Source organism: Platalea leucorodia (assembly GCF_965183815.1).
Source record: "Platalea leucorodia genome assembly, chromosome: 7".
Classification (NCBI taxonomy): domain Eukaryota; kingdom Metazoa; phylum Chordata; class Aves; order Pelecaniformes; family Threskiornithidae; genus Platalea; species Platalea leucorodia.
In genome coordinates, this window is record NC_138829.1 from 37,988,261 (window position 1) to 38,015,166 (window position 26,906).

Here is a 26,906-nt window from a genome sequence, read left to right on the forward strand (position 1 = left end):
TTTGGAGAGGAAAACTTGTTTTTCTCCGGACACTCAACATGAACTCTGGTATGGGCTGCCAGCATATTTCCTAGAATGTCTCCCTGCAGTAAAAGGTTTCTTCCTCACACACACTTGTTTCCTTACTCTGTTGAAAACTGGACTGCAGGACATCACCCCATTTACAACCTTCTCTTGAGCTATAATGGATCTACCATTATATTAACAATCTAGTTTACAAGGACTTTCATAGCACGATAATAAAAACCCTCCTACTGATTTCAGCTTCTTCTTGACTCAGTCTTTTAAAAATTTGTAAACTTACACTATTTCATTACATTAATACAATCCTCTACTACATTTCTATACAAAAAATCCCACACAAATCCCAGTAGTAGGCACTTCTAAGCCAGGAAGTACTAAAGCTAATGTTGCCAGTGAAATCTGAATTCTGCCCCTCCTTCTTGCCATCCACAAGAGCAACAAATCAACAGGCTACACGGGGAGACTGTGAGATGCTCTGAATAAACAATACTGTTTTTAGTGTAGGGTGTGAGAATCCTCTGCAGGAAGCTACAAAATGTCAAGCTACTTGCTTGTACTTTAGATAATTTCAGACACGCTTGAGAAAAAAAATCTTTTTGCCTTGTCTACAGCAGAATATTCAACACACAGTGACTGAACCCGTGAGGGAACAGCAGTATGAGCACCAGCGATGCAGTATATCTTCAGTAACCATGCTGTTTTGGGTTCAGGCTTACACCCACCCACATATGTTGTATTATACCATTGCATAACCAGAGATCTCTGGAGCCTGAATTCTCGGTCTCTATGGCTGCACACGCTGCAACTGATGTGCCAATATAGAAATACTGATATCGTGTGCTGGTGCACCACCCCATCAAAGTGCTACTAGTGTGGCTTTCCCTGAGACACAGGATATTTCTTCAGGCCTTTGTTTTTGCGCTAGTAGTCCATCTAAGAAAATGATATGCTAAAGAGGAAACTCCTGAAATGGTTCATTAATGTCTACGCAAATTACAAATTCTTTCAATAATTGCTTGTTAGTACACAGTCAAAAGGAGAATAATCCAGAGTCTGCCATTGGCAAGATAGTATTGAAACCTCAACAGGAATATCTGAAAATATAAATACCCGCTAGAGTCAGAGGGCTTGAACTTTGACAGTGGGTTATCGTTTGCAGTTCATGATGTTGCTATTAAATGTGGAAGACATTTGCCTACATATTCATTCAAAACGAGTTTAAGTATTTGCTTCCAGATGGTTTCGCAGATCACATAGCTCAAGTAAGACAAAGTAAAGATACTTGTTACGATACTAAGTTGCTTTATCTAAAGGCTGTGTAACAACAACTTTAATCTCAGAGGAAAGGGGAAGGGCTGCAAGAGGAGAGAAGGGAAGAGGCCTGGGAGGATTGCAAAAACACCTTGCTGAGCCCTGGGGACTCAAAAGTTGCGGGGTAAATTTTGTATCTCTGTATTTCATGCTAACCGAAAGACAGGGTGATTACCGTCCTTGCTATCGATCTTCTCCCGTTACCAGAGGTCTGAAGCATTGAACTGTTAACCCAGCGTACCCAGACGACGAACACGACTCCGGATTCTGGGGACCACGAGCAACGCGGCTGCGAGCTCCAGCCGCGCCAGAGGGCCGGGAGCCTGTTCTCACAGCCGGGCGACGCCAGCCGCGATGCCCGGGCTGGCTGCCGCGGGCGGCGCTGCCCTCCGCCCGCCTCCCAGCGGCTCCGGTACCCGCTGCCGAGCGCGGGCGCCGGCCCTGGCGCCCGGTGCCGGCACCCGAGGGAAGGAGCTGCTCCGGCTGAAAAACGTAAGCGAAACGCGTTGGTGCCCGGCGGCACTGCGGGGCGTTCGGCGGCAGCAGGGGGTGATGCCCTGCTAAGCTGGGGCTGAAGGCGGGCGGGGAGCGGCGAAGGTTCCGCCGGTGCGCTGGCTGAGCCGGCGGTCGCCCCGGGAGGCCGGCTGGGGGCTCGGCTTGCCGGGGGCAGCAGCACCGCCGCTGCCGGGGCCGCCGGGTGCGGGATGAAGCGGCACGGCGCGGAGAGGGCCGCCGCCCGCCAAAGGGGCCGTGAAGGGCGGAGGCACCGCACGGGCCGCGCAGCGCACGGCCGCCCCGGCCCCGCCGCCCCCGGCACGCGCCTGGCCTCACGCGCCAGCCCCGGTCGGCGGCAGCCGGCGCCGCGCCGGCCGCTCTCGGCGCTAGATTGGTACTGCCTGGGCCGCGCCTCCCCCCCTCCGCGCGGTTGTATCTGCTCGGCCGGGCTGGCGCTCGCCCCGCCCCTCCTCGGGTTGGCCCCGCCCCCGCCCGCTGGCCCCGCCCCGCTCGCCCCTGCTCCTCCCCCTTTGCGCTCGCGCCGCTCGCGCGCGCCGGCCCCCTCCCCCCGCTCGCTCCCCGTCAGTGCGGTGGCTGCGCCGGGAAACATGGCGTCGGAGGGGATGATCCTAACGAACCACGACCACCAAATCCGCGTCGGGGTCCTCACAGGTAACGGGCCGCCGCCGGGGACGGCGCTGGGGAGAGGCGGGGGGAGAGGCGGGAGGCGGCCGCCAGTCGGTGCGCGCCGTCAGGCCGCCCCGCGGGTCGCCCCGGCGGCCGTCTCCTGTGGCGGCGCCGCCGCTGCGCAGGGAGCCGCCGCTCCGCCGTGCGTGCGGTGGCCGAGGCCTCGGCCCGGGCCCGGGAACGGGGACGTGGGGGCGGCGCTCCGGCCGCGGCGGGGAGCGCGTACGCGAGGCCGGGCGGCGTTGGGCGCCGCTGCCGCAGGCGGGCGAGGGAGCAAGCGAGGGAGCGGGCTGCCGGGCGCCGCAGCCCGGGGGACTGGCCCGGGCATCACCCACCTGGAGGGGACGGAGCGCGGGGGTGGGCGTCTGCCGAAGGGGACGGGGGGTCGAGCCGTGGCCGGGCTTCCTCCCAGCGCGGCGGAGCTGCGAGTGCGAAGGCGTTTGAGAAGGGAGCCTGCGGCCGGCGCAGGCTGCGGGCCGGCGGGAGCCGGGCCTGCCTTCCCCGGGCGGCGGCGGCGGCGGGAGGCGGCCCGAGCTCCCTGCCCCGGGGGACGCCTTTGAGCGCGGCACGCTGGGCACGGCAGGCACCTTTAGGGTGGCTCCTTCCCCTCCCCCGCCCCGGCCTTTGCTTTCGGGGGGGGGATGCGTGTGCCGGCGTGTGCTTTCTGTCGGGAGGGGGAGGAGGGCACGTACGATGCCGCTGCTCACAGCGCATGGACGATCCTTTTGATAAACCCCTGGCACACGACGTGCGGTGGTGGCACAGGGCCGTAGCCCGTGCGGGTGCTGCAGGCTTCGGGGTTTCTTCGGCCTTCGGGGGGGCCTTGCGGGTGTCCCGGCGTACCGCGGAGCCCGGCGCTCCGCTGGAAGCGCGGTACACCCAGAAATGAAGCCCCGAGGGGGTCGAGCGTGTAAGGGCGTAAATAGCGTTTCTGGCGGAGGAAGGGGCGAGAGATTTTAGTGACATTTTTGCGCGTCGAGCTCAGTAGCTTTTACCGGGAGCCTGGGAAGACGTGACTGCTGGCGGACAGCAGCGCTGTGAGCCCGCTGGGGAGCCGGCAGATGTTCGGAGTGGAAGGGGAGGGATGCATTCGTTGGGGAGGAGGCCCGGAGTTCACCCGAAAGTTATTTATTAAACCCAGCGGTGTTGAACCCGAACGCCTCCGTCTCACGCCTCCTCGGGAAGCGGGTGGGCGCCGGGGGCGGCGGCTGGGCCGGCCGGCGGGGGGCGGCGGGAGCCCGGCGCGGCCTGCGCTGTCCCCGGCCCGGTGCTGAACGCCGCCGCCCCGCCGCCGGGGGTGCCGCGGGGCGGGAGCTCCGCCCTGCCGCCGAGCGTGCCGCTGCCGGGTGGTTTGGACGGCAAACCTCGCGAAGGCAAACCTCTGGAAGGTGTAATGGAAGCGGAGATCCTTGGCGTTGCGCTCAGATTTCAGGCAGTCGTATCCTTCGTAAGGACGGAGCGGGTTTGACCAGATGCAAAAGTCAAGCTGGGGGAGTTTGTAGCTTTTGTTTCTGAAAGCTAGGACGTGCCTGCAATTACAGATTATTGTAAAAGTTAAAGTGAGGAGGAGGTGTCTGCTGACAGAATGCTCTTTGCGTATTTTGTACAGCCTCGTGCTCTGTAACTTGGATTATTATTGTCTGTTGATCAGTGAGTTGTAATAATTTTCACCTGTAAGTGTTCCCAGAATGCAGTACCAGACACATATGGTGTTACAATAATTTAAGTAATGATTAAGTCCCACAATAGCTTCAGATAATCTTTCAGAATACATAGGTTTTTATTTTGTGCTATAAATCCTGTTTGAGCACTATTAAACTCTTTTAACTTTGTATCATAATTTGCAATTCCATTGAGAAGAGCGTGTGGCCTGATTTTAATTTTTTGTTTTTAAAGGGAAAACAAAAGGCATAAGTGAACAGAACAGTTTTAGCCCCTTTCCCCTTAATGCCATTGTTTTGAACTGCAGGCTGAAAAATTCTGCAAAGAATTATTTTGCCATTTTGAAAGGGGACACCTTGGTTTCTAACAATTTTCCTAGCCCCCTTTTTGTGTATGTTTGTAGACATGAAATAAAATTTTATATAAGTGTGTTACTTAAATATCATTTATTTGGCCAAACTTAATTATTTTCCACTCTGGCATTTCCTTTAATTCCTGAAAGAGAATATGTACTTTGGAGGGTTTAGGCCCCCTAGTTGTTTCTGCTGTTTCAGCTGTGGAAAGACAGCAGATTTAAAAATTCACTCTTCTGAATTTTTCTCATAGAGATGAACTAATAATTGCTTCCTGGCTGGTATATGAAGGAATAAGTGTAGGAAGGGAAAGGTTAGGTATAAGCACTATTTTTTTGGTTTAATCATTTAGAATAGCTCAGTGATCAGAAATTGGATAATTAACATAACATGACTTCTTTAGCTTTTCTCATTAAGATCATAGCCATATGTTTGTTTTGTTAGCAGTATATACTTGTGGGCTTATCAGCACAGGCAGATAGATTTATGTTCCTATTAGACCTGGTATACTCAGTTTAGAAAGTACCATTATTGCACCTTATGGTAGTATTCAGATGGAATTTAAATTTACTTAGGATTAACTCCTTTGGATTAATTTGGAGTGAGGTTGTATGTTTATTTTTAAATGAGGACATTAACAACATGCCCAAATAATTTTTTTTTGTATTGTCTGTTGTCGAGATTGATGCACATGGCTCCAGAATATATTAATACAAAGTGAATAATGTTTGTTGTGTAGCTTAGTTTCATTGCATTCAATTTTGAGTAAGTTATTGTATTTAGTGTTGCTTGGTAGACCTTTGTGTTTGTGTGTGTATTGCTAGTTTTCTATCTAGAAACAAATGTATATTTCTTCACTTGTGACAAATTAAGACAGGTACTATGGGTTAGAGAAATAGAAAGTTTGCTTATTGTTTAGCCGAAGTAACCTATTGTGTTCAAATGCAAAATTATGCAGAATGTGGCACCATGCTTTTTTAAAAAAAATTACTTATGAACTTCTCTTATATCCAAACTGTCAAGGTCTTTTAGTTAAGGGTCAATGAGAAGAACGGAGTCCATAATTAGGATGTTTTCTCAGCGTGAAAGAACTGTCTTCCTGAAATCTGGAAAAGTACTTTAGCGTATACAGCATGTGCTGACTTGCAGATGTCATTAATGTTTATTTGTGAGTCTCTATACAGAAAGTTGTAGAGTTAAGCTTGTTTACTGAAACAGGAGGAAATGTAAACAATGATGGATTACAAAACTGTGAAACTCCTTGTAAAGCAGAGAGTTACATCTTAAGCAAATAGGAAGTCTCCATAGAAAATTGAGTTCTAATCTTTGTGCGTTATCATTTCAAGACATTTTGCAACATGTGAAAAGAATGCAACCATGAAAGTGTTATGTTCAGCCCCAGTGTTAATGAAGTGTTCAGATTAAAGATACTGCTCACTTAAGTTCCAAACGTAAGTTTTCCTTCTTCTATCATTGATATATACTGCAGGTGCATGAACCAATAACAAGAGCTTCAGTGTTATGTTGTCATGAGGTTACCCTTATGGTAAAATACATTTTAAAAGGACTGTGATGCTAACTGTCATTTTGGGAGAATGAGATAGCAGAGTTGGGCTAACAGTGGCCAAAGCTTTGTCATTTAAGTGTTCCCGATATCTTCTTTTAAAAAAGAAACATGCACAGAGAAACAAGAAATATGGGGTAGATAAACAAGTAAAAAAGAGGAAATATGTCTATATTTATGGTAAAGTTTGGATTATATGCATGCTCTGCCTGCAGTGTTGTGCACCAATGCTTCATTAGTAAAATACAAATCTTGATAGGGAATTATTCTGGTTTCCCCTTGCAAGCCTTTCATGTTTGAGATATCTCTAACAGACTGGTTGTAAATCAGTTACCATCGGTGTCAGGATATTGAACCTGGATTAGTAAGTACAGTTTTGTAATGCTGAAGTTGGCTAGAAAAGGGAAGAAAATGTGTGCAGTGCCCAGAGTTGAATCAATATTAGGTCATCCTTCACCAGTGGTGACATTGGTAAAAGTTAAATAATCTGTGACCTTTCTTGTTATGTGAGGGACTAAGCAGACCCTTGACTAGACCCGTCCAGACAGATCTAAACAACGTTGCCATCCCCAGTAGCCTGATGGAAAAAAGACTCTGGTTCTCTCTGGTTGCTCTTTTATTTTGTCCTTTTCCCTCTCCATCCCCATTTTCTTCTTATTTACCTCTCTTCTTGTTTTCTGTCCAGTGTGTAGCTGGTCAAAACTTGAAGTTCTGTTACATGTTTTTTTCAGAATATTCCTGATAAAAATTAGTCGAATTTGGGGTTGGCTAATAAAGCTTTATTCAGTTTTGTCTGCTTTTGAGGTAGGGCTGTGAGAAAGAGTCATCACCAGACACAGACAGTATTTTCTGTCTTTGCTCCTCTTTTTGTATTGTTTCTTGCTTGTTTAAAAAAAAAATCTCAGACTAACTTTCTTTTTCAGGATAGTTTTACTGTATTTAGCATGGCTTAAAAAGTGGTGACACAGCTTTTCACTTTTATGAAACATTTTTACAATTAAAGGGAGCAAGGGGTTTTGGCAAAATGCAACCCTTCACTAATGATTTCTTCTTCAGGTACTTTATTCTTCCTTTCTTCCTCTAAGTAAAGATTAAAACATTTTGAATGATAGCTGTTGCCGTGGGCCTAAGCAATAAAGCAGACAAAGGTTTCTGAATGCATAACCTCAGACCTTGTTTAGCCTCTTAATACCATAGTGTGAAAGATCACACTAGCATCTTTACGTGTCTGGGACCATTTAGTTTGTTGAAGTAACACAGCGCATACACATTGTGTCTGAATTTATCACTTTGAAGCAAGCATTCTTCTCAGATAGCGAGAGTGTTGTCTACTTGAGAGCATTGTCCAAATAAAGAGATTACCTGGGCAGATTTGAAGTTCACCCATGTAAAAGTTTTGTAAAAATTATCTTCGAGAAACGTGGTGAACAAAATAGTTGGAGTGTCACAATTTGTTGGTCGGACTGTTTTAGAAATACATATGCTGTCAGTTTTCCAACTAAAAATTCCTATGCCTCTCTCCTACTTTATGAGGTACCTTCTCATGACTTTCCTCTAAGACTCTTCATTAATAGCATGCAAGTTGCAAGATCTTTTCTCGGTGGTGATGCTATTCACGTTTTGGACATGCATTGGAAGTTACGGTAAACTTTCTTATAGAGGTGTGGGTGGGAGGGTAAGGACTGACGTTAAGTTTGCTAGGACTTATTGTCAAATTACCCGAATTGTCTAAATTGAAGTTGGTTAGCTTTTTGCTTGTGCTCTGCCTTTCTCTCAAAAACTACATCTTATTGGGCACTCATCTTCAAAACATAGATTGAAGACAGTAGCTTTTCCTAGGAGCCTTAGTTTTTTTCTAAAAGCTTAGTTCAGCAAATGGATTCTAGAAGTAGAGAAATGCTGTACTTCCATTAAGAGTAAAACATTCTAGACTCTGAGCAACATTGATTTTCGTCTTTCCCAACTGTAAGGCTGTCATAATGTTGAGTTTATCCATAGAAACTAGGAGATCTCCCTCTTTGCCATTTATAGCTATAAGTCTTCACAAAAGAATTTCTTTCTGATTTTTGATATGGTTATGATGTCAAGCTTTTACGTCTACTGAATGTCATCTGTACAATTGTCCAATTTCCTTTTTATAGTTTAACAGTGCTGAATAGGAAACTTTACCTTTTATAGTTAAAGAGGAAGAAAGTTCTGGATTTTTTTTCCCTGTTTTTTAATGTGCACTGTGGAAGAAAAAATGGCCACTGGAATCTCACTGATGTAGCAGACTCTTTTACTTACAGTTTAATTTGCTTGCTATGATACCGTTTCTTTTGAACTGAAATAAGTGGAAACACTGAAGTTAAAAGTATGTAAAGCAAGAGATTATTTCCCAACTATACAAGAATGTTTTAATTAATACCTACTTATGTAAGAAATGGCCATTAATTTGGAGATTTATGTGTTCTTACAGAGCAGGGGTGAGAAGTCTTGTCTAATCGGTGTTTCTTGATTTGGAGTTTACTTACCCAAATACGGTTGAAAGACTTCCATCTTTGCCCATGCTCCATGTCTGTAGTTCATATTTAGCAGTACAGAGCTTATCCAGTACATTATGCTTTCATTTACTTTTCTAGGTTTATATTTGTCCCCTTTTCCAGTACTGTGGGAGAACTTTCTGTGCTACTCACCTTAAAAAATTAGTGGTTGTGGATTTCATGAGAACTAACTTAGTTCTGGGATAACCTTTAGTTCGTTTGCTGGCTTCATTAACTGGACAATAACAGAATATGTGATCACCAGTCCATGTTTTGGAGAGTCTAGCATACAAAAGCCCGATATGCAGACATAGAATTTCTCACCTTTAATGTTGATTTAGCCATATCTGTCTGTCTGTTTGCATGTTTGTTTTTTTCAAGTAGGAGAGTAGAGCATCTTTGTTGAGAGGTACTTTTATATCGTATTAGGATTTCACCCATAGCTTTTCTGAAAACGTCTATCGTGAAATTTATAGCACTTTAAAAGCAAAGAAATTTGCTGTGCAGTACCTTTATGAAGTGAAAGTTAAGATTTTCACTTTGCTTTTTCAGTTGTTCAAGCTGAAAAAAGTTTATTTTGAATATGTGGGAAAATTTTTTTTTCTTATTCCAATGATTGAAATAGTTTTGCTAATAGAGTTAAAAAATTTTTTTTTTTTGAGATAAGCAAGTATAGTTTTTGTTGTCTGCAATTTGTGAGATTGATATTATGCAACAGGAGGACACGATAGCTAAAAATTTTAGCTCTTGTTAGAATATGTGTAAGTTCTTGAAGTGCAGATTAAAGAAAAGAAAGAATTTTACAGTCTGTTCCTATGTGTAGATGTAGTATTCAACTCTTTACCTCTTGTATTGAAATGGTCTTATATTAGTAGTCTTGTGTATGACAGAATTCTTCTTGAAAGTTTAGCAGAATGCCTGAAAAAGCTGTCTTTGGAGAATAGGAGGGCAATAAACAACCATATGGGAAATGAGCAGGTAGCAGCCTTTTTTTCTGTGGGATGTTTTTAATTTAAAAAGTAGCATAGCCTTTTAGGTGTTTTTTTTTTTTTTTTTTTTTTTTTTTTAATCACAAAACAATTCAGAAAAGTAAGTTGAAGTTTACAAGGAACAGTAATTGCATAAAAAAGTGCTTGGGAAAAACAGGCTTAATTAGGCAGTTATCTTAGAAAATCTCATTTTGCAAGTAAGACATTTGTATGTGATGTTTTCTTTGCTTGTTTTGTTTTCATACTAATTTACTGAGGCCTATTTTATGCCTAACTTACTTGTCAAGTGCAAAAAAAAAATAGCATAAACCCTCAAGAATAATCTTCTTCTATGTACATTTTGCAAAATCCTGCAAAACAGGGCTCTGTCTTACTATGACAAGGTGGATAAATGATATTAATGGCATTTTGTAAGGAATAAAATGCATTGTCTGTTCCTTGTACTATGAGATAAATAGCAAAACTTCCACTGGCTGACTTCAGTGATTTAGTGAACAGCTATGTATTACAAAATCTATTTTTGAGCATAAAGTGTTTTTTGATGTACACCAAGACCTGAAAGAACTGACCCAATGTTAATTTAGCTCCATATGCAAGTGAGTTACCTAGAACAGTAATCTTTAATAGTTTTATACTTAATATGACAGTTCATTATGTATTCAACATACAAATTGTATTAGTAAACCAATATAGCAATGTATTAAGTATTGCATATGTATTTAGGACTGCAACTATAGAAATACATGTTTCTCAGATCTAATTTTTCCTTTTCTAATTAAATTATATCACTTATTATGTAGTAGAGTAAGGAACCAGAATGCATGTGGGCTTTGAACTATAATATATTTTGGGCTTTTGAGTACTTACTGTGTGGTTATGAAATTCTTAGTTTTCTCCATTATACTGTATATTGTAGGGAATTTAAAATCTATGTGGAATATTTTTCATTTGAAAAATCTTTCTTGTATTTATTTTGTTGGTTTTCCTCTATATCATATATGACTTTTGAGACCTAAAAGTGGGAAGAAGAAATTTAAGTATATGGTATGTTTTTGTTGGTTTGGTTTTTGCTGGTGTTTTGGGTTTGGGTTTTTTGGGGGGGGTTGTTGGTTTTTGGTTTTTTTTAATGTAGGCTGTGGGGGATTTAAATTCATACTGAAATCTAGGAAATGAGCTGTTACTCAGAGTCATTTTATGGGAAGCTGTATGGATGAAGAACAATATGCATTCTTTAGGAATTAAAAGGAATTGCAGTGAAGTATCCTGCAGGTCTGACTCAGAAGGGGAACGTTCCTAGGATCTCTGCAAATGACGGAATAGGCAGAGATTGCCATTAAGAAAAAAAAAACACTGCCTTTTCTCTTAGCAAGCTGCTTTTAATGCCCTGGGATAAGCCATTTAGGGAGGGATTGATAGCAAGGCCTGAGATGAAGTCTATAAAGCCTTCATCCAGTAATTCTTGAAGCAACACTGAATGTAGCACTAGTTAGGAATTTGGCAAACCAATACGCTTCTGCTCTGCTATTTCTTACTCCTTCCTGAAACAATTTTCATGGGATTATGAAGACAGACCAGACTGTAAAAGAGAAGACGGTAGCGTTGGGCAGGTATGTATCCTTTTACCTAGGTACTGGCAAATCTTGTCTTGGGAAAGCTTGTGTGGCAATGTATGTTTCTGGAAGAAAATTTCCAGGAGTTCAAACAGATATTAGGTAGTTTCCCACTGACTTGGTTCTTTCGTAGGCTGTAGAGTAGTGGCATAGCAGTGTAGACAGTGAGAAGCCAAAGGCTTACTATGTACTGTCAGAATCTTCATCTCAGAAAAAAATCAGGAGAAAACAGCAAGATGCCTAAAAGTAGGTACATATCTGGTGAGAAAAATGCCTGTTGTTTCCAGAAAAAGCAGAGAAAACAAAGATTAAAGGCAATAAGTACTTCTCATGTCCTCGTTTTTTAGCTTCATTTTCCTTTTTAGTTGTCTGAATACTCAAGGGGAGACATTAAATAAGCCTACAGCAAATCAAGGATCCTCAAAATCAGCTTCCTTGGAAAAATAAGCTGTAAATTAAGCATACTGAGGAAAAAATGCGGTGAAACATATCTTTAAAAGATAGTGCAGGGACAAAGTGTTTCTGTAGATAATACTCAGAAAACTCCAGAGATGCTGGGAAAACGTCACAACAGATGCTCATATGTGTGTAACACTCTCTGATTAAAACTTCAGCAGTGCTGTTATGCTGTGATTTAATACTTTAAGAAAATTTAGAGAATATTTTAGAACAAATGGTATATAAAGCGGAGTTTCTGGGGGAATGTTTTTGTAATCTCCATGTTTTTCTTCAACTGTCATTACAATGCCCTGAAAGAATTCCTTCTCAGATAGTCACTCTAACAATGTTCCTTTGCCTTGATAAATGTATATAGTAGACCAGTGAGGTATAACTCCCTAGCTACTATCTTTAGCTAAATCTAAATGAAAGTACTTCTAGTTACTGTAAAATATACTTGATGGTAGTCTTTTTTTAAGAATCACTTCAATCGAACAGACTGAAAAATCTGGGGGGTGGAATTTCCTTCCTTCCCAACCTCCCATTGCGAGGGATTCCAAACCATTCTGGACATGCAGACATTTGTTCTGGCATTTATTTAGCAAAATAAAGAAAAGAAGAAACCAATAAAAGGCATGTAGAATAAACCAAGAGACTTAAGAGGGTGCTGAGATTTTTGAGAGAAATCTTTTTCAAGTAAAACTTTTCCAAACTTGAAAACTTTTTCAAGTAAATGTGACTAAAGGGTAGCGCAGTATGGCATAGTTCTTTGGACAGAAGGCAAGGCACAGAGCTTCAAGAAGTCAGGAATGGTCATGTTAGTAAGATGTATACGGTTCAAGTTGGGTATATTTAAACTACTCCAGAATCTAATGCTATTCTGACATCTGTTTTTTAGGAACACGCTCTGTTCCACAGTAGGGAGGTAAGCTGTAAAACCTTAAGGTCTGATCTTGCCAGTTAAATTCCAGCGGGGCAAGAATTAAAACTATTACTAGTGTCTCCAATGTGCAGGACTTTCTTATCTGAGTGAGACTCAGGCTTTTTTCCTAAGCATCAAAGATCAAAATGGAAAGTCTAAAGTTCATGTTAAAAGCAACTGCTGAAAAAAGCAACTGCTGAAGAATTTCCTGTGATCGTTAAGCTTCAAGGATGCTCACCTGCCTGTTCCTATTTCTTTATTCCAAAGGGTATAGCTCTCGTTTGTGCACAATGGTTTCAGTACATGACTTTTCTCTTTGGCTTGGCAGTTGATCAAAGAGAATTAGTGAAAATACTAGTTGTCATTTCACCATTGTTTTGTCAGAAAAGCGTTCAAGGAGACTTTTTTTGAATGCTTTGATGAACAGAACAACTTTCTGGAAAAGGCATCTGAGGCAAATTTCTGTAGAGCATTAAACTGGGACATCATGGATTATCCTTAATATTAGAAAAATCTCTTAATTCCTTGATAGCTTGTCTTATATTTGGTTATTGTTACGTGTAAGATGCTGCAAGGACTCATCAAATCATGAGGGAGATTTTAGATGTGAAATACTAATAATTTTCAGTATTTCTTACCAGAATAGTAGCAGCTTCTGGTACCCTCCCCAATAATTTTAGCAAGTCTTCATATTCACGTTATTCCTAGTATCCTTTTTCTGCACCAAACAAACACCTGCTAAAAATGTTCTACCTGTACTTCAGCCTCTAGAAAGTAAATTCAGCTGTGCATATGAAAAATACGCAGACAAAAACCACTTTAAAATGAATGGTTGAGATCTCATTAGCATCTAGAAAGTATCTAACAATTAGGGCACATTCAAGATCTTCCTCTATGTTTAAGATATCATGAAAACATCAGCCTGGAGCCATTTGAGGCAATAGCAAAATATGTATTATAATCCATTCAAAGCATAAATTTAAACTTAACCCCCTAGATGCTGACATTCCAACTAGCAGCCATTGCAGGAAAAAACAAGTAGATGCAGAAATTCTTTATATTTGGATAGTTAGGTGCTCTCTCAATTCCTCAAGGATAAGTAGACAATTTTAAAAAATACTCTTTGCTTTTGTGCTGTACCTCCATAAGTCTTTTGACTGTAATTCAGTAACTTAACTTACCTTTTGTGTTTTCATTCAATTTAAGTAAAGTCTATGTTAGCAAGTGTACTGCCTAGGAAAAGCAGATTTGTAGAGCAAACCACTTAGTACTGGGGGCTTCACGTCCACGCTGTTCCCGGTGTTTTGCTTCACACTAGCTCAAAACCCACGGAGTGAACTCTTAAGTAATGGTTGGAGTGCATTAGGTGCACTCTTGGAGTACATCTTGTTTAGTTTTGTCCAAAATGAATTCAGCATTCGTGCTTTGATCCTTCTCTGCAGTGTGAACGAAAGTATGGTGATTGAGGACCGTCAGGAGACAGCTTGAACGCCACACTGTTGAACCAAACAGAAACACTATTATAGACACACTATTCACTATTTTTTGCCTCCATAGGATTGTGTGTGCCTCCTACAGTTCTTGTGTGTGCCAGAGAGGTCTTCCAGTGGGTAATGCTGAGGAGACTTTCCTGATGGTGGAAAGCGTCCAGAAAGATATCTTGGACTTTTTCTGTGCGTTTTGTGAGGGTGATGTGGGCGAGGGCACATCCTTTGAATCTTTGGATACTCTGGAGAAAGTACCTAAAGAGGCGTGAGAAATGTGTTTTGTTAACTAGCCTTGAAATTACTCTTTACTTAAGCTAGCCTAAAGTAAAATTCAGTAGTAAGTAAAAGTATTTCAAACATCCAAAATAAACCACACAATTACAAATTTTTATAAAAGCTGTAGATGAAGAAATGACAGGAAAAGCATGTGTGCACTAATACTTAGTTAAACTAACAGGCCCTCCCTGTACCTAGCTGACTTGTCTGTTAGGAAAATACATGCAGCACTTTGTCAGTGATTTTATCTTCCTGCATTCACTACGTCTCAAGCTGTGTTATTCAGAGGTAACTTTCCTGGGGTGTACCATGCCATCTGCTATAACTGGTCACTGCTTTAAAGCCCAACAGGACTCTGTCCAGGTTTAATCTTATCCCCGTGGAATTTTGGGCATGGTTCTATCATCACTGCTGCTTGTTCACTCCCATGCTGCGCTGTGCTGGCATAACCTGTTCTGTGGCTGTGCAGGCAGGGAACCAAAACAGCTGCAACTTAACCTGCCAGAAGAAAGGGATCCTTTCCAGCTGAATCAGCTGTGTGATCTCGTTCAGCACCGAGTTCTGCAGACTTCTGCTCCAGTAGGTGAATGGTGAGCAAGGCTGGCAATTTTTTACCTCTGCTGTCAAATTTTTTAGACTCCGTTCTTTCTTTAGTACTCTTCTATCCTGCCATTTTTCAGCCTGTGCAAAACAAATTTAACGGGCTAACCTAATGGAAAACTGCTCTTCTTTTTGAGAAATTAGTTTTCTGCAGCCTGAATGAATTGAATGAACCCAGGGAGGGACCTCAGGAGTGCCAGTGTGAGGGAGGGGAGGGGTTGCACAGGTGGGATAGGTAGGGGTGGGAGATGGGATTTCTGCTTTCTGACCACAGCTCACACAGATGTAATCATGTGTTGGTTTTGTGTAGTTCACTTGCATTAATTCAGAAGATGATAGTCTTCACACTCCTTTATCTAATTAAGTGTTGTCTCTTTTCTTACAAATGTCGCTTTGTCAGGCCAGGTATCCTCTCAGTGGTATTTGCTAGCTTGTCCTGATTCATAAGCAAAGACACTGCCTCCACTGAATAACAAGCAGGAAAAAAACATGGTGAAGGAAGGGAAGGATTTGACCATTACAGGAAATTATTTTGAGGAGGGGGTAAGTCAAGATATATTTTCCATTTTATATGTAAACTTCTTTGATTCATGTGAGTAGTGTCTAGGTGAGTATGAAGGCTATGCTAGGCATTTGTGCTCAACAAAGAGCTGAACATTTGGTAACTTGCATATGTTATGTAAGGAGAAAAGCTGAACATTAGACTTAGCCACATTATATAAATCAAAACCATATCATAAAGTACAGCTTCTGGCAAAGAATGTAGAGACTGATGTTATGCAGATGAGGCATAAAGGCTGTGAATGGAAAGCAGACTAGCTAAACAGGGAAAAAGAGTTGTGTGCTTAACGATCGCACCTCTAGGTATCTTCAAGCATCCCATTCACTAGGAAAGTTTAACACATTGCTTAACAAGGGCAAAGTTAAGAAATTGTTATTATAAAAAGAATAGAGAAAAAAACCTAAATATACCAAATACTTGTAATCCCAATAGTCTCTCCTTAAAAATCCCTCACTGAGCCTTAGTCAGAGTTGACAAGTATTGAATCTTTTAGCAATTCTTTATGATAAATTCATCTTTTCCTCCATTTTATTAATGGTGAAATTAATCCCACCTAGAGACGTAATCCTGTCCATGAGCTCTTATTTATCCCAGCAAAATTGTTCATATATATGGTGAAATAAATATGAACTCATCCAGTTGATAGTATTTTGCTAAGCTAGATTTCAGTCAATTTCTCTTGATTTACTATGAGTATATGCTTGTGCCCACACAGTAGAGATGGGAACAAGTTGCTGCCAGTAGAAGGAAGGTGGGATTTTTTCTTTTGGTAATAATGCATGAGAAAAACTGGTCTTTGGTCAAGGCATTAGTGCCCCCCATTCTTAGGGTATATACTGTTGTCAGGCCCTCAAAACTCGTATTATTACTGCAGTGCACTTTTACCAAACTTCAGTTAGAAAAATCAGAAATTACACTCCTTTAAAAGACTGAATGGGTATGATCACATCTGGTAGCCTTGTGCACCACCTGTTGTCCACTGATTGCAATTTAAGGGTCGGTGACCTAAGGCCTACATACAGTGGCCCAAAACTCAGTTGCCTTCCATTCAGTTAATCATGCTCACAGAAGCACATACTGTTTGTTTGTGGGATATTTCTTCTTTTCTTGGATATTAAATGATTGGCTTCCTGTTTTTGAAGTGGTTATACTACTTCCGGTGATGTCTGGTTGATCTGTGAATCTGCTCCTACTTTACTAATGCCTTGTCTTCTTTCAGGAGAACACTAGATTCCGTTTATTTTAACTACTTTTCTTTATTATCCTGTATAGAACTGTTGGGTATTTGGTGAGGTTTCAGAATTTAATTATGGCTCTTATTACAACTGATATAAAAAAGAAAAGTTTTGGAAAAAGGAAGGGGGGGGGAAGTACTCCCAAGATTTTCAGCAGTTCCTCTTTCCCTTCACCTCCTCACCATTAAGCAAAATGCTTGAGCACACTACTTTCTTAATGCTTGCAAGAGAATAAAGCATTAAAAAATAAACTTAGCTCTTCTTTAAAAACAATGGAAGATAAAGATATAAGGCCAACAGATTCCTTTGCTGTCATCTTCTTCCATGTCTGACTTTTAATCTTTGCATTTGCTGTGAATTGTGTTGGCTAAGTGCTGGAAATGGCTTTTCAGTGCTTTTCTGCTATTTTTGTATTGAAAATACTTTTCAGTTTCTGTTATTTCTGTTCTTGTGTAAGTCTTGTTCTTTGTGAATTGACAAAGGCATACTTCCTTTGGGACTGACAGTAATATCTTTTGTTGCCTCTAACATGACAAGTTATACTGAAATCTTTCTTAGTGGTAGTGTTTACTTTTTTAATTTTTTTTCCCTTTGGGTTTATGTGCCTTGATACAGAGTTTGTTGATCAAATATATCATATATCTTGCACAGCTTATTTTTGGTGTTAGGTAAAACAGTCAACCTCTTGAATGCAGCTAGATTGAGAGTTTTCTTACAGAATTTCTACTAAATGTCAAGTCTTGGAACTTTTTTGTTTGGAACTGCTATGAGTTGATGTCTCCTGGAATCTTAGGATTCCAGTATCAGGTCAGTGTTCATAATTACCTTTGTTTTCTCTTTTTTTTTTTTTTTTTTAAATCTGACAGATGACAAGGCACATCTTCCACTTTGCCATGCTTTCCTGAATGACTTCTTAGGCGACTCAGTGGAATACTTTTATTTCCCCCATTCCATCTTTCCTTTCTTAGTATAGCTCTGAGAACAATGTGTTTTCCATATATAACAGCTTGTAAACTTTATCATTTTTGACCATGATGGTAATGTTGATTCTTTCAAGACTTCATTTTTTTTCCTCTATTTCTTTCATTTGGCAGCCAGTGAACTTGCAAGTAGTCTCTTGCCCAGGAGGATATATCTGGAGTATGTACTGCTTTAATGTAATACAAAGGCAGTCACTGAAAGAAATCACCAAAGGTAATTGTGGTGGGCTGACCCAGTCTAGCAGCTAAGCCCCCACCCAGACACTTGCTCACTGTCCCCAAGCAGGATGAGGGAGAGAATGAGGAGGGCAAAAGTGAGAAAACCCGTGGGTTGAGATAAAGACAGTTTAATAAGTGAAGCAAATCTGTGTGTGCCTTACTGATGTCAAGGTAGACAATATCCACTACCCTCCCGTCATCTACCAAGCCAGTCATTTCCTTGTAGAAAGTACATTTTGTTAGGCTGGGCTCTGCATTCTGCTGCATTTTTTTGTCTACCTGTTAGGCAGACAGGCAGAAAAGTCTAGTTTGCCTTTGTATGTGGCCTTCTGCCAGGCAAAAAGCACCTATAAGAAATTTTATAGATTGTGCCACTAATTTATCTGCCCCCTTTCTTCAGGAATACAGGCATTTTATAGATCAGTGCAAGGAAGCCATGTCCCACTGTATGGCTTTACCATAGATGCTGGTACATGACCTGTAGGATGAGGAAAGACTTATGAACACGTATCATCTGTTTACATTGTTGGCTAATTGTTTTCCTACAACTGGTGAATAGCATTTTTACTTCTCCCATGTGTTAGGTTTTTATAGCTGTTTAGGAGCCTTTGGAGATTCATCTCCTTTTCTTGTCCCTACAATGGAATCAGAAATGGAAATTCAGCTTCCATACTTTCAAGGAGTTTCCTTCATAGGAAAAAAAAAATGTATACATTTTAACTGTGTTAGTTCCATTTAAGCCAATGTAATACATTTGTAATGTTCCTCTGGGCTGTTACACAGCTATCTAATGTCAATTACTGTGCACTGATGATGCATCTTAAGGTGCAGACTGGGTTTTTAACCATGTTATGTGAATGTAATTGAAGAAAATCCTTTTATTGGGTGCCTGGATGAGATCATTTGAGTAAGGGCTTGGTTTGAAGATGTTTAAAGCTCACAGTGCTGCACGGCTTGTCGCTGTTGTGTGATTTATTCTATATGGGATGTAATTTCAGATATTGGATTGTGACCGATAGCATTGCTTGCTGCATAAATCTGTGTGAAGTTCCTTCTGCCAGCATACGTTATTTTTTGTTTATACATTTTGCAGATTTCTTTTATCTAAGTACTTCGCAAATTCTTAGGTAAAAAGGAAGTCTTGAAACATATATGCCAGATAGGCTACGTGCTAAAAAAATGCTTTTTTAAGTCTCTGAGGACAAGAACTGATACTAAACTGATATGTGATGTTCTTGAATAAACTTGGATTCTTGTATTAGCTTGGATTCACTCTCGTAATTAGCTTTGGCTACTCCACCCTGACTTTTAAAATATGTCTTACTAGTAAAACACACCTGTTGGTCATTTAAGAATTACTTATAGAACTATTATAATGTAATATATGTTAGAGATCCCTAGAGGCTGCAGTCAATTTGAGTATTAAATAAGATGTCATTTGTTAAATATTTATATAGCAGTCCCTGCATCAAGGGCCTACAGGTCATTTTTAAAAACAAAATTTAGTAGTTGAGAGATGCTCTTAGAACACACATAATTTTATTTCACTTCAGAATTTCTGTGTTGAAAGGAAGTGGGTGTTATTTTGGGGGTTTTCTGTGCTTTCATATTGTTTCTTACTAAGCCTTTTCACATTAAGTAACCAGGATCAGGTGTCTTGAAAGCATTACATGGTCACAGCTTTGTCCTTGGTCTCATTATCTTTGGTTCCTTAGTTTTTTTAACAGAATATTTCAGTATAGATTTTGTTAGCTGAATAGCTAAAATTCTGTAGAAATAGTTCGTCTATTCTATAGTAAACAAAGGTCTGTATCAATTCATCAGTTTGTTCAAATTAGCTAATTCAGAGAAGTACAATTTTTGTATATTAGAAGTATGTAATATATATTTTTGTTGTATACTTGGCTCTAACAGAGTCAAGAGGCTTTTGATTTTCCTCATAGTCTGTCATGATCAATATCACCAAAGTTTTACCTTTCTGGATGAGGGCTGAAGTGCAGTCACTAAACTAAAGGACAGACTTGCAGTAAAAATAGTATTCTAAGAGTAATAACTATTACTTTAATAATTAAGGTTTGCAAACCTCTTAATTTACTGAGGCACTGCTAATACACTGGAAATGACATACATGGAGTGATATATTTTGCCATCCTCTTACATCTGAGGTTTTACTTCTGACTGCATCCCTCCTTGCTCCAGGGTATAAGAATTCGAGATGACAAGTTGAAGATGCAAAGCACCATTAGTAGTTTTAACTTAGTGTGGTATTAGAAAGCATATAACAGTTTCTAAAAAAATGAACAAATACTTCACAGTTAATTTATCATATTGGTCAACCTATGTGAACATTACCTTTCTTGTGTGTTTTAAGGGTGGATTGAAGATTTTTGGATATATTTTGGATGGAGGGAAAAAATAGTACATGATCCAAAAGATGCAAGTTGCAAAAAAAAAAAAAAAAAGCTGCAGTTGTCACAAGAAGTTTAGTGTTAACATATAACGTGATAATGGATGTTGGGGGCAGAGGAAGGTGTTGAGTCATTGTTTTAGACTTGTGAGGTGGATTTACTGGAGTTTGTGTGCTCCAGAGGGCAGAGAATATTCTGTTGATCCAGTTCTGCAAATACTCATTTGGGGATATTATGGTTACTCCAGTGAATGCTGCATTAGAAGTAGAAGAAGCTTTAAATATTCTGTAAAATGGAATGCATTGCCTTTATTCTCTCTGTGGGGCAGTGCTGTTAAGAGCTACATCCCTAGTTGTACACTGCTGAAATTAAACAACTTCATGGCTGAAGAGGTGCCCAGATTCTCAGAAGTCTTGTATTTCTGAAGGGAGATATAAATAGTCAATCAAACAAGTCTCTGTAACACTTCATAGGCTAGATCCAAAAAGAGACATGGATGTGGCGATGCTTCACTATCTTAAAATTAGCAGTTAGGACCATGCATGGGAGGGAAGAGAACAGGGTTCAGATCATTGCGTTTTGACCTACTGTTGCATTGTCTTTCCTGTTAGACAGCAAGTAACAATCCACAAATAGTCCATGGAGCAGGGACTAGAATCTAGGTCTTCTCTTGCAGTTGAGTGCCCCAGCTATTAGGGCACAGTGTGGTCCTTGTCGCTGATCTTCTGGATTCCATAGCATTTTAATTCTTAACTAAGTAGTTACCTAGCTTCAGCAGATGAGAAGCTTGTCACCATCCAGCCTTTTCTTAATTAAAGAACTCTTCTGGGAAATAAATGAGTGTGTTCGAATCCACATAGGCTAACAGGAATTAAACCCAAGTTCCTTGCCTCTGTGCTACTCACTGTAATCCAGTATGGATCTACAGGAGAAGTTCTGGGTTTGTAGTCCCAAGCCATTTGTAGACCCTTGTGCACCCTGTAGTGCTCTTACACAGTGTCTACCACCATCCTTTCACAGGTGTGTGTGTGCTGCCTCAGGTGTAACCTCTGTGTTACCATGTGTATGAGCCTCTTAGCGTATGTCTTGGTGGAGCTTTAGTCTTCTATAAAGTTTCTGCCAGAAAAAATTAAGTGCATATATTATCTCTATTTCTAGGGAAATCCTGTGGTGTTTGTTGGATTGCTTTGTACAGGACTTGAGGGCCTGAATTTTACTTGTATGCAAAAATGCATTTATTACATGCTACCATGGATTCAGAAGCCATGCAGATGAGGAGAAAATATCAAGAATGTTTATGAAGTGTTTGAATACTCTTAACAGCAGGAATACTGCTTTTTGTTGCCATTTGAATGGAAATATCTTAGCATTCAGAAAGTTCTGGTATCGCCTAGCCTGGAAGCTTTATTAGTACACCTGAAGGGATAAATTTCCTGGACAATCAGGTTTTCCTTTCAGTTGTTTAAGTTAAACAATAACAAATATTTTTTTAAAGAAAAGAAAAATAACTGCCTGTTTTACTTTGGAAGGTTTTGCTTCCATGGTTTCTCTGAAGTAGTCTTGTTCTGTGTCTTCCCATAACAAAAATGATTTGTGTAGGCTTTAAGAAGATTGTAGCAAGCAGGAAAAAAAGTTTGGGGGAGCTCTCCTTAGCCTTCTTCCCCAAACCCTTATTTGCATGCCATATGATTAAAGAAAGACTAAAGACATAAAATATGAAGTCTGTTCTCCTCACCTCAGTTTTTGGCTTTACTTGATAAATAAATCCTTGGTGTAGCTCACTGCATTTTTTAATTAGCTACACTTACTATTTTCACAATTATCATTTTGTATCTTAATTTTTTTGGTGGTGGCGCTTCTATGCAAAATGGAAATTGAAGTTACTCAGAGTGATTGGTGTCAAGTTTTTTTTGTTTCTTCTTGAAAAACCCCACTGTATCTTTGATTGTTTGCTGGATTTCTTTTAATCTGATAAGGAGAACAGTCCTGAAAAACATAAGTGCTGATATGACCTTGGCCATATCTTAGCTAGCAGGTGCCTTTAGAATAAGATGGTACTGCATCATAATTTCCTGATGAGTTACAGCATCATGATGGCATGTGCTCCCACTCAGAATCTATTTTAAGAAATGACAGAAGCACTTTCTTATAATTACTCTTGTGCTCAAAAATACTGGATTGGAGTGAAGAAAGTCTACAAAGTAACGACGTTCTGGAGATCAAAAGAGAACTAATGGAAAAGTAACTATTTTATCTGTATAGTAAAAAAACTTAGCAGAAAAAAGAAAACAACTTAATCTCTGTTTTTTGTATTTGTCTATACATCTGTCTGTATAACAGATTCATACAACAGAAGAAATACCAAAGACTTCCTCAAAGAAACATCCAGCCTACTTTGTTAGGCAGAACTTTCAAAGACTATTTTAAGTTTAACACTGTAATGGCTGTTAGAAATTGCAGCATGTGTTTTCAAAATTTATGATCAAATCTTCTGAATAGCAGAGCATCTGATCTCTTTGCTAAAGGTTCCTGTTTTGACACTGGTTTCAGTTTGTCAAGAAAATGTAATTCATTTCAGGCACAATGATTGTAAGAGGCAAGTCTTAAGCTGAAAGCTCTTCAGTATACTGCAAATACTGACCTACTGTGGACAACTCTGTATTCTCCTGGAATGTAAGGGTCCTGAAAGTGTTTGAGGATATTCTGTATAATTAATGTTTGCTGACTTGACCGTAATATCGTGAGTACAGGTTTTTATAAACCTGTTAGTTCAGATTAGCTGTATTTTAACTCGAGATATAAAACACTCAGCCACATACACTGTAAATTATTTGCATGTAGAAAATCTTCTGTTATAGCTTTATATCGCACTTAGAAAACAGACAGCTGTGCACTACCATAATACAGATTAGTACTAATAGAAGAAGAAAAGCCTGGTACTAAGCTAAATATTTTAAGTCATGAGCCATAACATTTTCTGGTGGACTGGAGTATTTTTACCTTCTTTCTGTGCTGCTTTCCTAAAAGCTTCCCGTTCTCTGAGTATAACTGATTCCAGTGTGCTATTAACGTATCACTATTTCTTGAATGGCCTGTGGGAATAGTCAGAATTTGGGAAATGGAGCACAGAGGGGATTGGCTTCACCTAGCTTGCTTATTTTTACATTAACAAAGTGTAGGTAAGAAATCTTCCGGTCTCTGCAGTCTTTTGTTACAAAATTAGGACGCTGTATTTAATGAATGAGTGCAGCGAATATGTGTGTAGCTAGAATAGCATGATTAAATAATTTGCTATAAGTTTAAAAGGCTATTACCCCAAAGTATCAGAGTCTTCCAGCCTTAGACATATGAAAATAACTGATTTTGAGAAACACAGAAACTTCCTGAAGAAATTTCAGAGAATCATAGAATGTCCTGAGTTGGAAGGGACCCACAAGGATCATCGAGTCCAACTCCTGCCCCTGCATAGGACAACCCCAAAATTCACACCATACGTCTGAGGGTGTTGTCCAAATGCTTCTTGAATATTGTCAGGCTTGGCGCTGTGACTGCCTCCTGGGGGAGCCTGTTCCAGTGCTCCACGACCCTCTGGGTGGAGAACCTTTTCCTAATGTCCAACCTAAACCTCCCCTGGCATATCTTCCTGCCGTTCCCTCGGGTTCTATCGTTCGTCATCAGCGAGAAGAGATCAGCGCCTGCCCCTCCTCTTCCCCTTGTGAGGAAGCTGTAGACTGTGATAAGGTCTCCCCTCAGTCTCCTCTTCTCCAGGCTGAACAGACCAAGTGACTTCAGCCACTCCTCATACAGCTTCCCCTCTAAACCCTTTACCGTCTTCGTGGCTCCCCTCTGGACACTCTCTAGTAGCTTCATATCCTTTCTGTACTGTGGGGCCCAGAACTGCACGCAGCACTCAAGAGGAGGCCGCACCAGTGCAGAGTAGAGCGGGACGATCCCCTCCCTCGACCGGCTAGCCACGCAGTGCTTGATGCGCCCCGGGGCACGGTTGGCCCTCCTGGCTGCCAGGGCATGCTGTTGGCTCATGTTCAACTTGCTGTCAACCAGAACCCCAGATCCCTCTCCGTGGGGCTGCTCTCCAGCCTCTCGTTCCCCAGTCTGTATGTACATCCAGGGTTGCCCTGTCCCAGGTGCAAAATCCAGCACTTGCCTGGGTTAAACTTCATAGAGTTGGTGATTGCCCAGCCCTCTAATTTGTCCAGATCTCTCTGCAGGGCCTCTCTGCCCTTGAAGAGTGTCAATGGCTCCTCCCAGTTTTGTCATCAGCAAACTTTAATAACAAACCTTCCAGTCCTGCATCCAAGTAATTTATGAACCCATTAAAGAGCACTGGCCCCAAGATAGATCCCTGCGGAACCCCGCTAGTGACTGGTTGCCAGCCCAATGTAACCCCATTTACTATAACCCTTTGTGCCAGACCTGTCAGCCAGTTGCTCGCCTATTGCATTTTGTGTTTATCCAGCTGTATGCTGGACATTTTGTCCAGGAGGATACTGTGAGAGACAGTATCGAAAGCTTTACTGAAGTCCAAAAAGATGACATCGACTAGCTTCCCTTTTTCAACTAGGTGGGTAACCTTGTCATAGAAAGAAATTAAGTTTGTTAAGCAGGACTTTCCCCTCATGAACCCATGCTGGCTGGGGCCAATGACTGCGTTGTCTTTCAGATGTTTTTCAGTAACTCCCAGAATAATCTTCTCCGTAATTTTGCCAGGCACAGAGGTGAGACTGACAGGCCTGTAGTTACTGGGGTCATCCCTGTTGCCCTTCTTGAAGATTGGGCAACATTTGACCTATAGAACTATGTTATGCTTTTAAGATTTAATTAATGGGGATCTGCTGTGGGTAGAACTGAGGTCTTTTTCCGGTCAGAGCTGATATGCCAGTTTTGCAAAGCATTCTGTTCTATACATGAAGATCATAAAATAATAAAATCATCCATCTGTAAGTACTGGAATTCTATGTTTTGCAGAGAAGGAATATGTTTTCACAAGGTCTTTCCTAGCAGCAGGCTTGACATGTCAAGAAGAATTCTGGTGGAGGTAGTGTAGTGATTCAAATCCAATCACAGAATTCAGAGTTACTCAGAAGATGCAGTTTCTCTTGGGTCTCCAAATAGTATGATGTTTTGGTCATGTGTTTTTTTTTCTTTTTTTTTTTTTTTTTGTGAGCAGGTAGCCTACAGGGTAATTCTTGGGTTCCTGTTGAAAGATGAATTGTATGCAGAATACTCACTTCACAGGGGAAAAACAAAACAAAACAAAAAGCATGAGAAGAAATGTTTCCTTCATGACTGACAGAGAATTTCATGTGAGCTGAACACAAATGAAAGGATATTTGAGATAATATTTTTGAAGAAATACTGTAAGTGAAATAACTTGCTTTCCTTAACATGCTCAATATTGGTTTTGGTTCTGTTAAGCAGTTAATCCATTAAGGTTTACTTGAGGGATGGAAATGTCATTGTTTTGGTCTTCAGTACCAGTGTAGCTGGAGGAACTTTGCTTGTTTACTGACTCTTATGTATGGGGGTACATTTCTGAAGCTCAGTTTCAGACAAATCTGAGCATTGTCTCATGGACTGTAGCATGAAATGGGACATATCTGAACTCGTGAACCCTTCTGAGGTCAACTTGTTAACCTGTGCCTGTTGAATTGGTTGCCTGAAATGTTAGTGAACAGTAATGTTTGCCTGATTCCGTGGCATCTCAAGCCTTGCCCTATTTAGTCCAATTTATTTCAGATTTTCTTATTTTCTTCTGTGTTTCTGAATTGGTTTTGTAGTGATTATATTACTGTCACTTTTTTATAAATGCTATGTCTAGAAAATCATTTAATCTTTTTTTTGAAGTGAAGTTAACTATTGGTTTAGGAGGTGTAAAGCTTAAAAATCCTGGAGGTGAATTTCACATTATATTAATGCTTTTTAGTTTCAGTCAGTTAAAATGTGTGCTATTGGCATTAGAAATCATGTAGTGCAATATTCCAGAACTGTTTAATTTTTAATTAAAGGCATTTATAATTTGTTTAGAAAAATGTTCTAATATGTTTTTTGAAATTGCTCAGCTAACTTAGAAATGCTAAATCAGCTGTGTTGTGGTTGCAGTAGAGGCTACTTTGATGATATGTCAGAAAAAAAAGGTATAAATCAACAGCAGGTCTGTATGAGTTAACATATCTCCATAGCTATGCTAAGGTGTTTTTTTTTATTAAATGTTTTGCTTAACTTCTAGCTTTTGAGACTTGGGATACTGGGAATTCAGTCTTGATAATGTAATTTATCAGCATTTTCTGTAGTCCGCTTGGTTTTTTTATGAAGTTTTTCTTTAGAATTAATAAAATCACTTAAAGTTTTCCACTGTGAAGTAATAAATGAAGGATCTATTCTCTTCAAAGAGAAAGTGGATTGATAAAAAGCAAATAACTGTGCCACAATTGCCTGGCTGGCAGAGCTATACTTGCAGAGCCCCTAGTGGAGATATAGTGTCCCAAAAGGAGTTTTCTACTTGCATAGCTGTATGCAGCCTCCTGAAACGACACATGGGGAC

General features: G+C 40.8%; 1 protein-coding gene across 5 annotated transcripts in view; it reads left to right on the top strand.

The window, feature by feature from the left end:
- Positions 1-2,355: 2,355 nt before the first annotated feature.
- Positions 2,356-26,906, top strand: part of GPHN (gephyrin) — a 306,325-nt gene continuing 281,774 nt past the window's right edge. For all 5 annotated transcript variants that reach the window (XR_014228691.1, XM_082316630.1, XM_082316631.1 and 2 more), the window contains exon 1: positions 2,356-2,502. Coding sequence is in view for 4 of the 5 variants with exons in the window: in XM_082316630.1 (XP_082172756.1) it covers positions 2,439-2,502 (64 nt within the window). In the remaining variant the exon portion in view is untranslated. The remainder of the gene's footprint in view (positions 2,503-26,906) is intronic.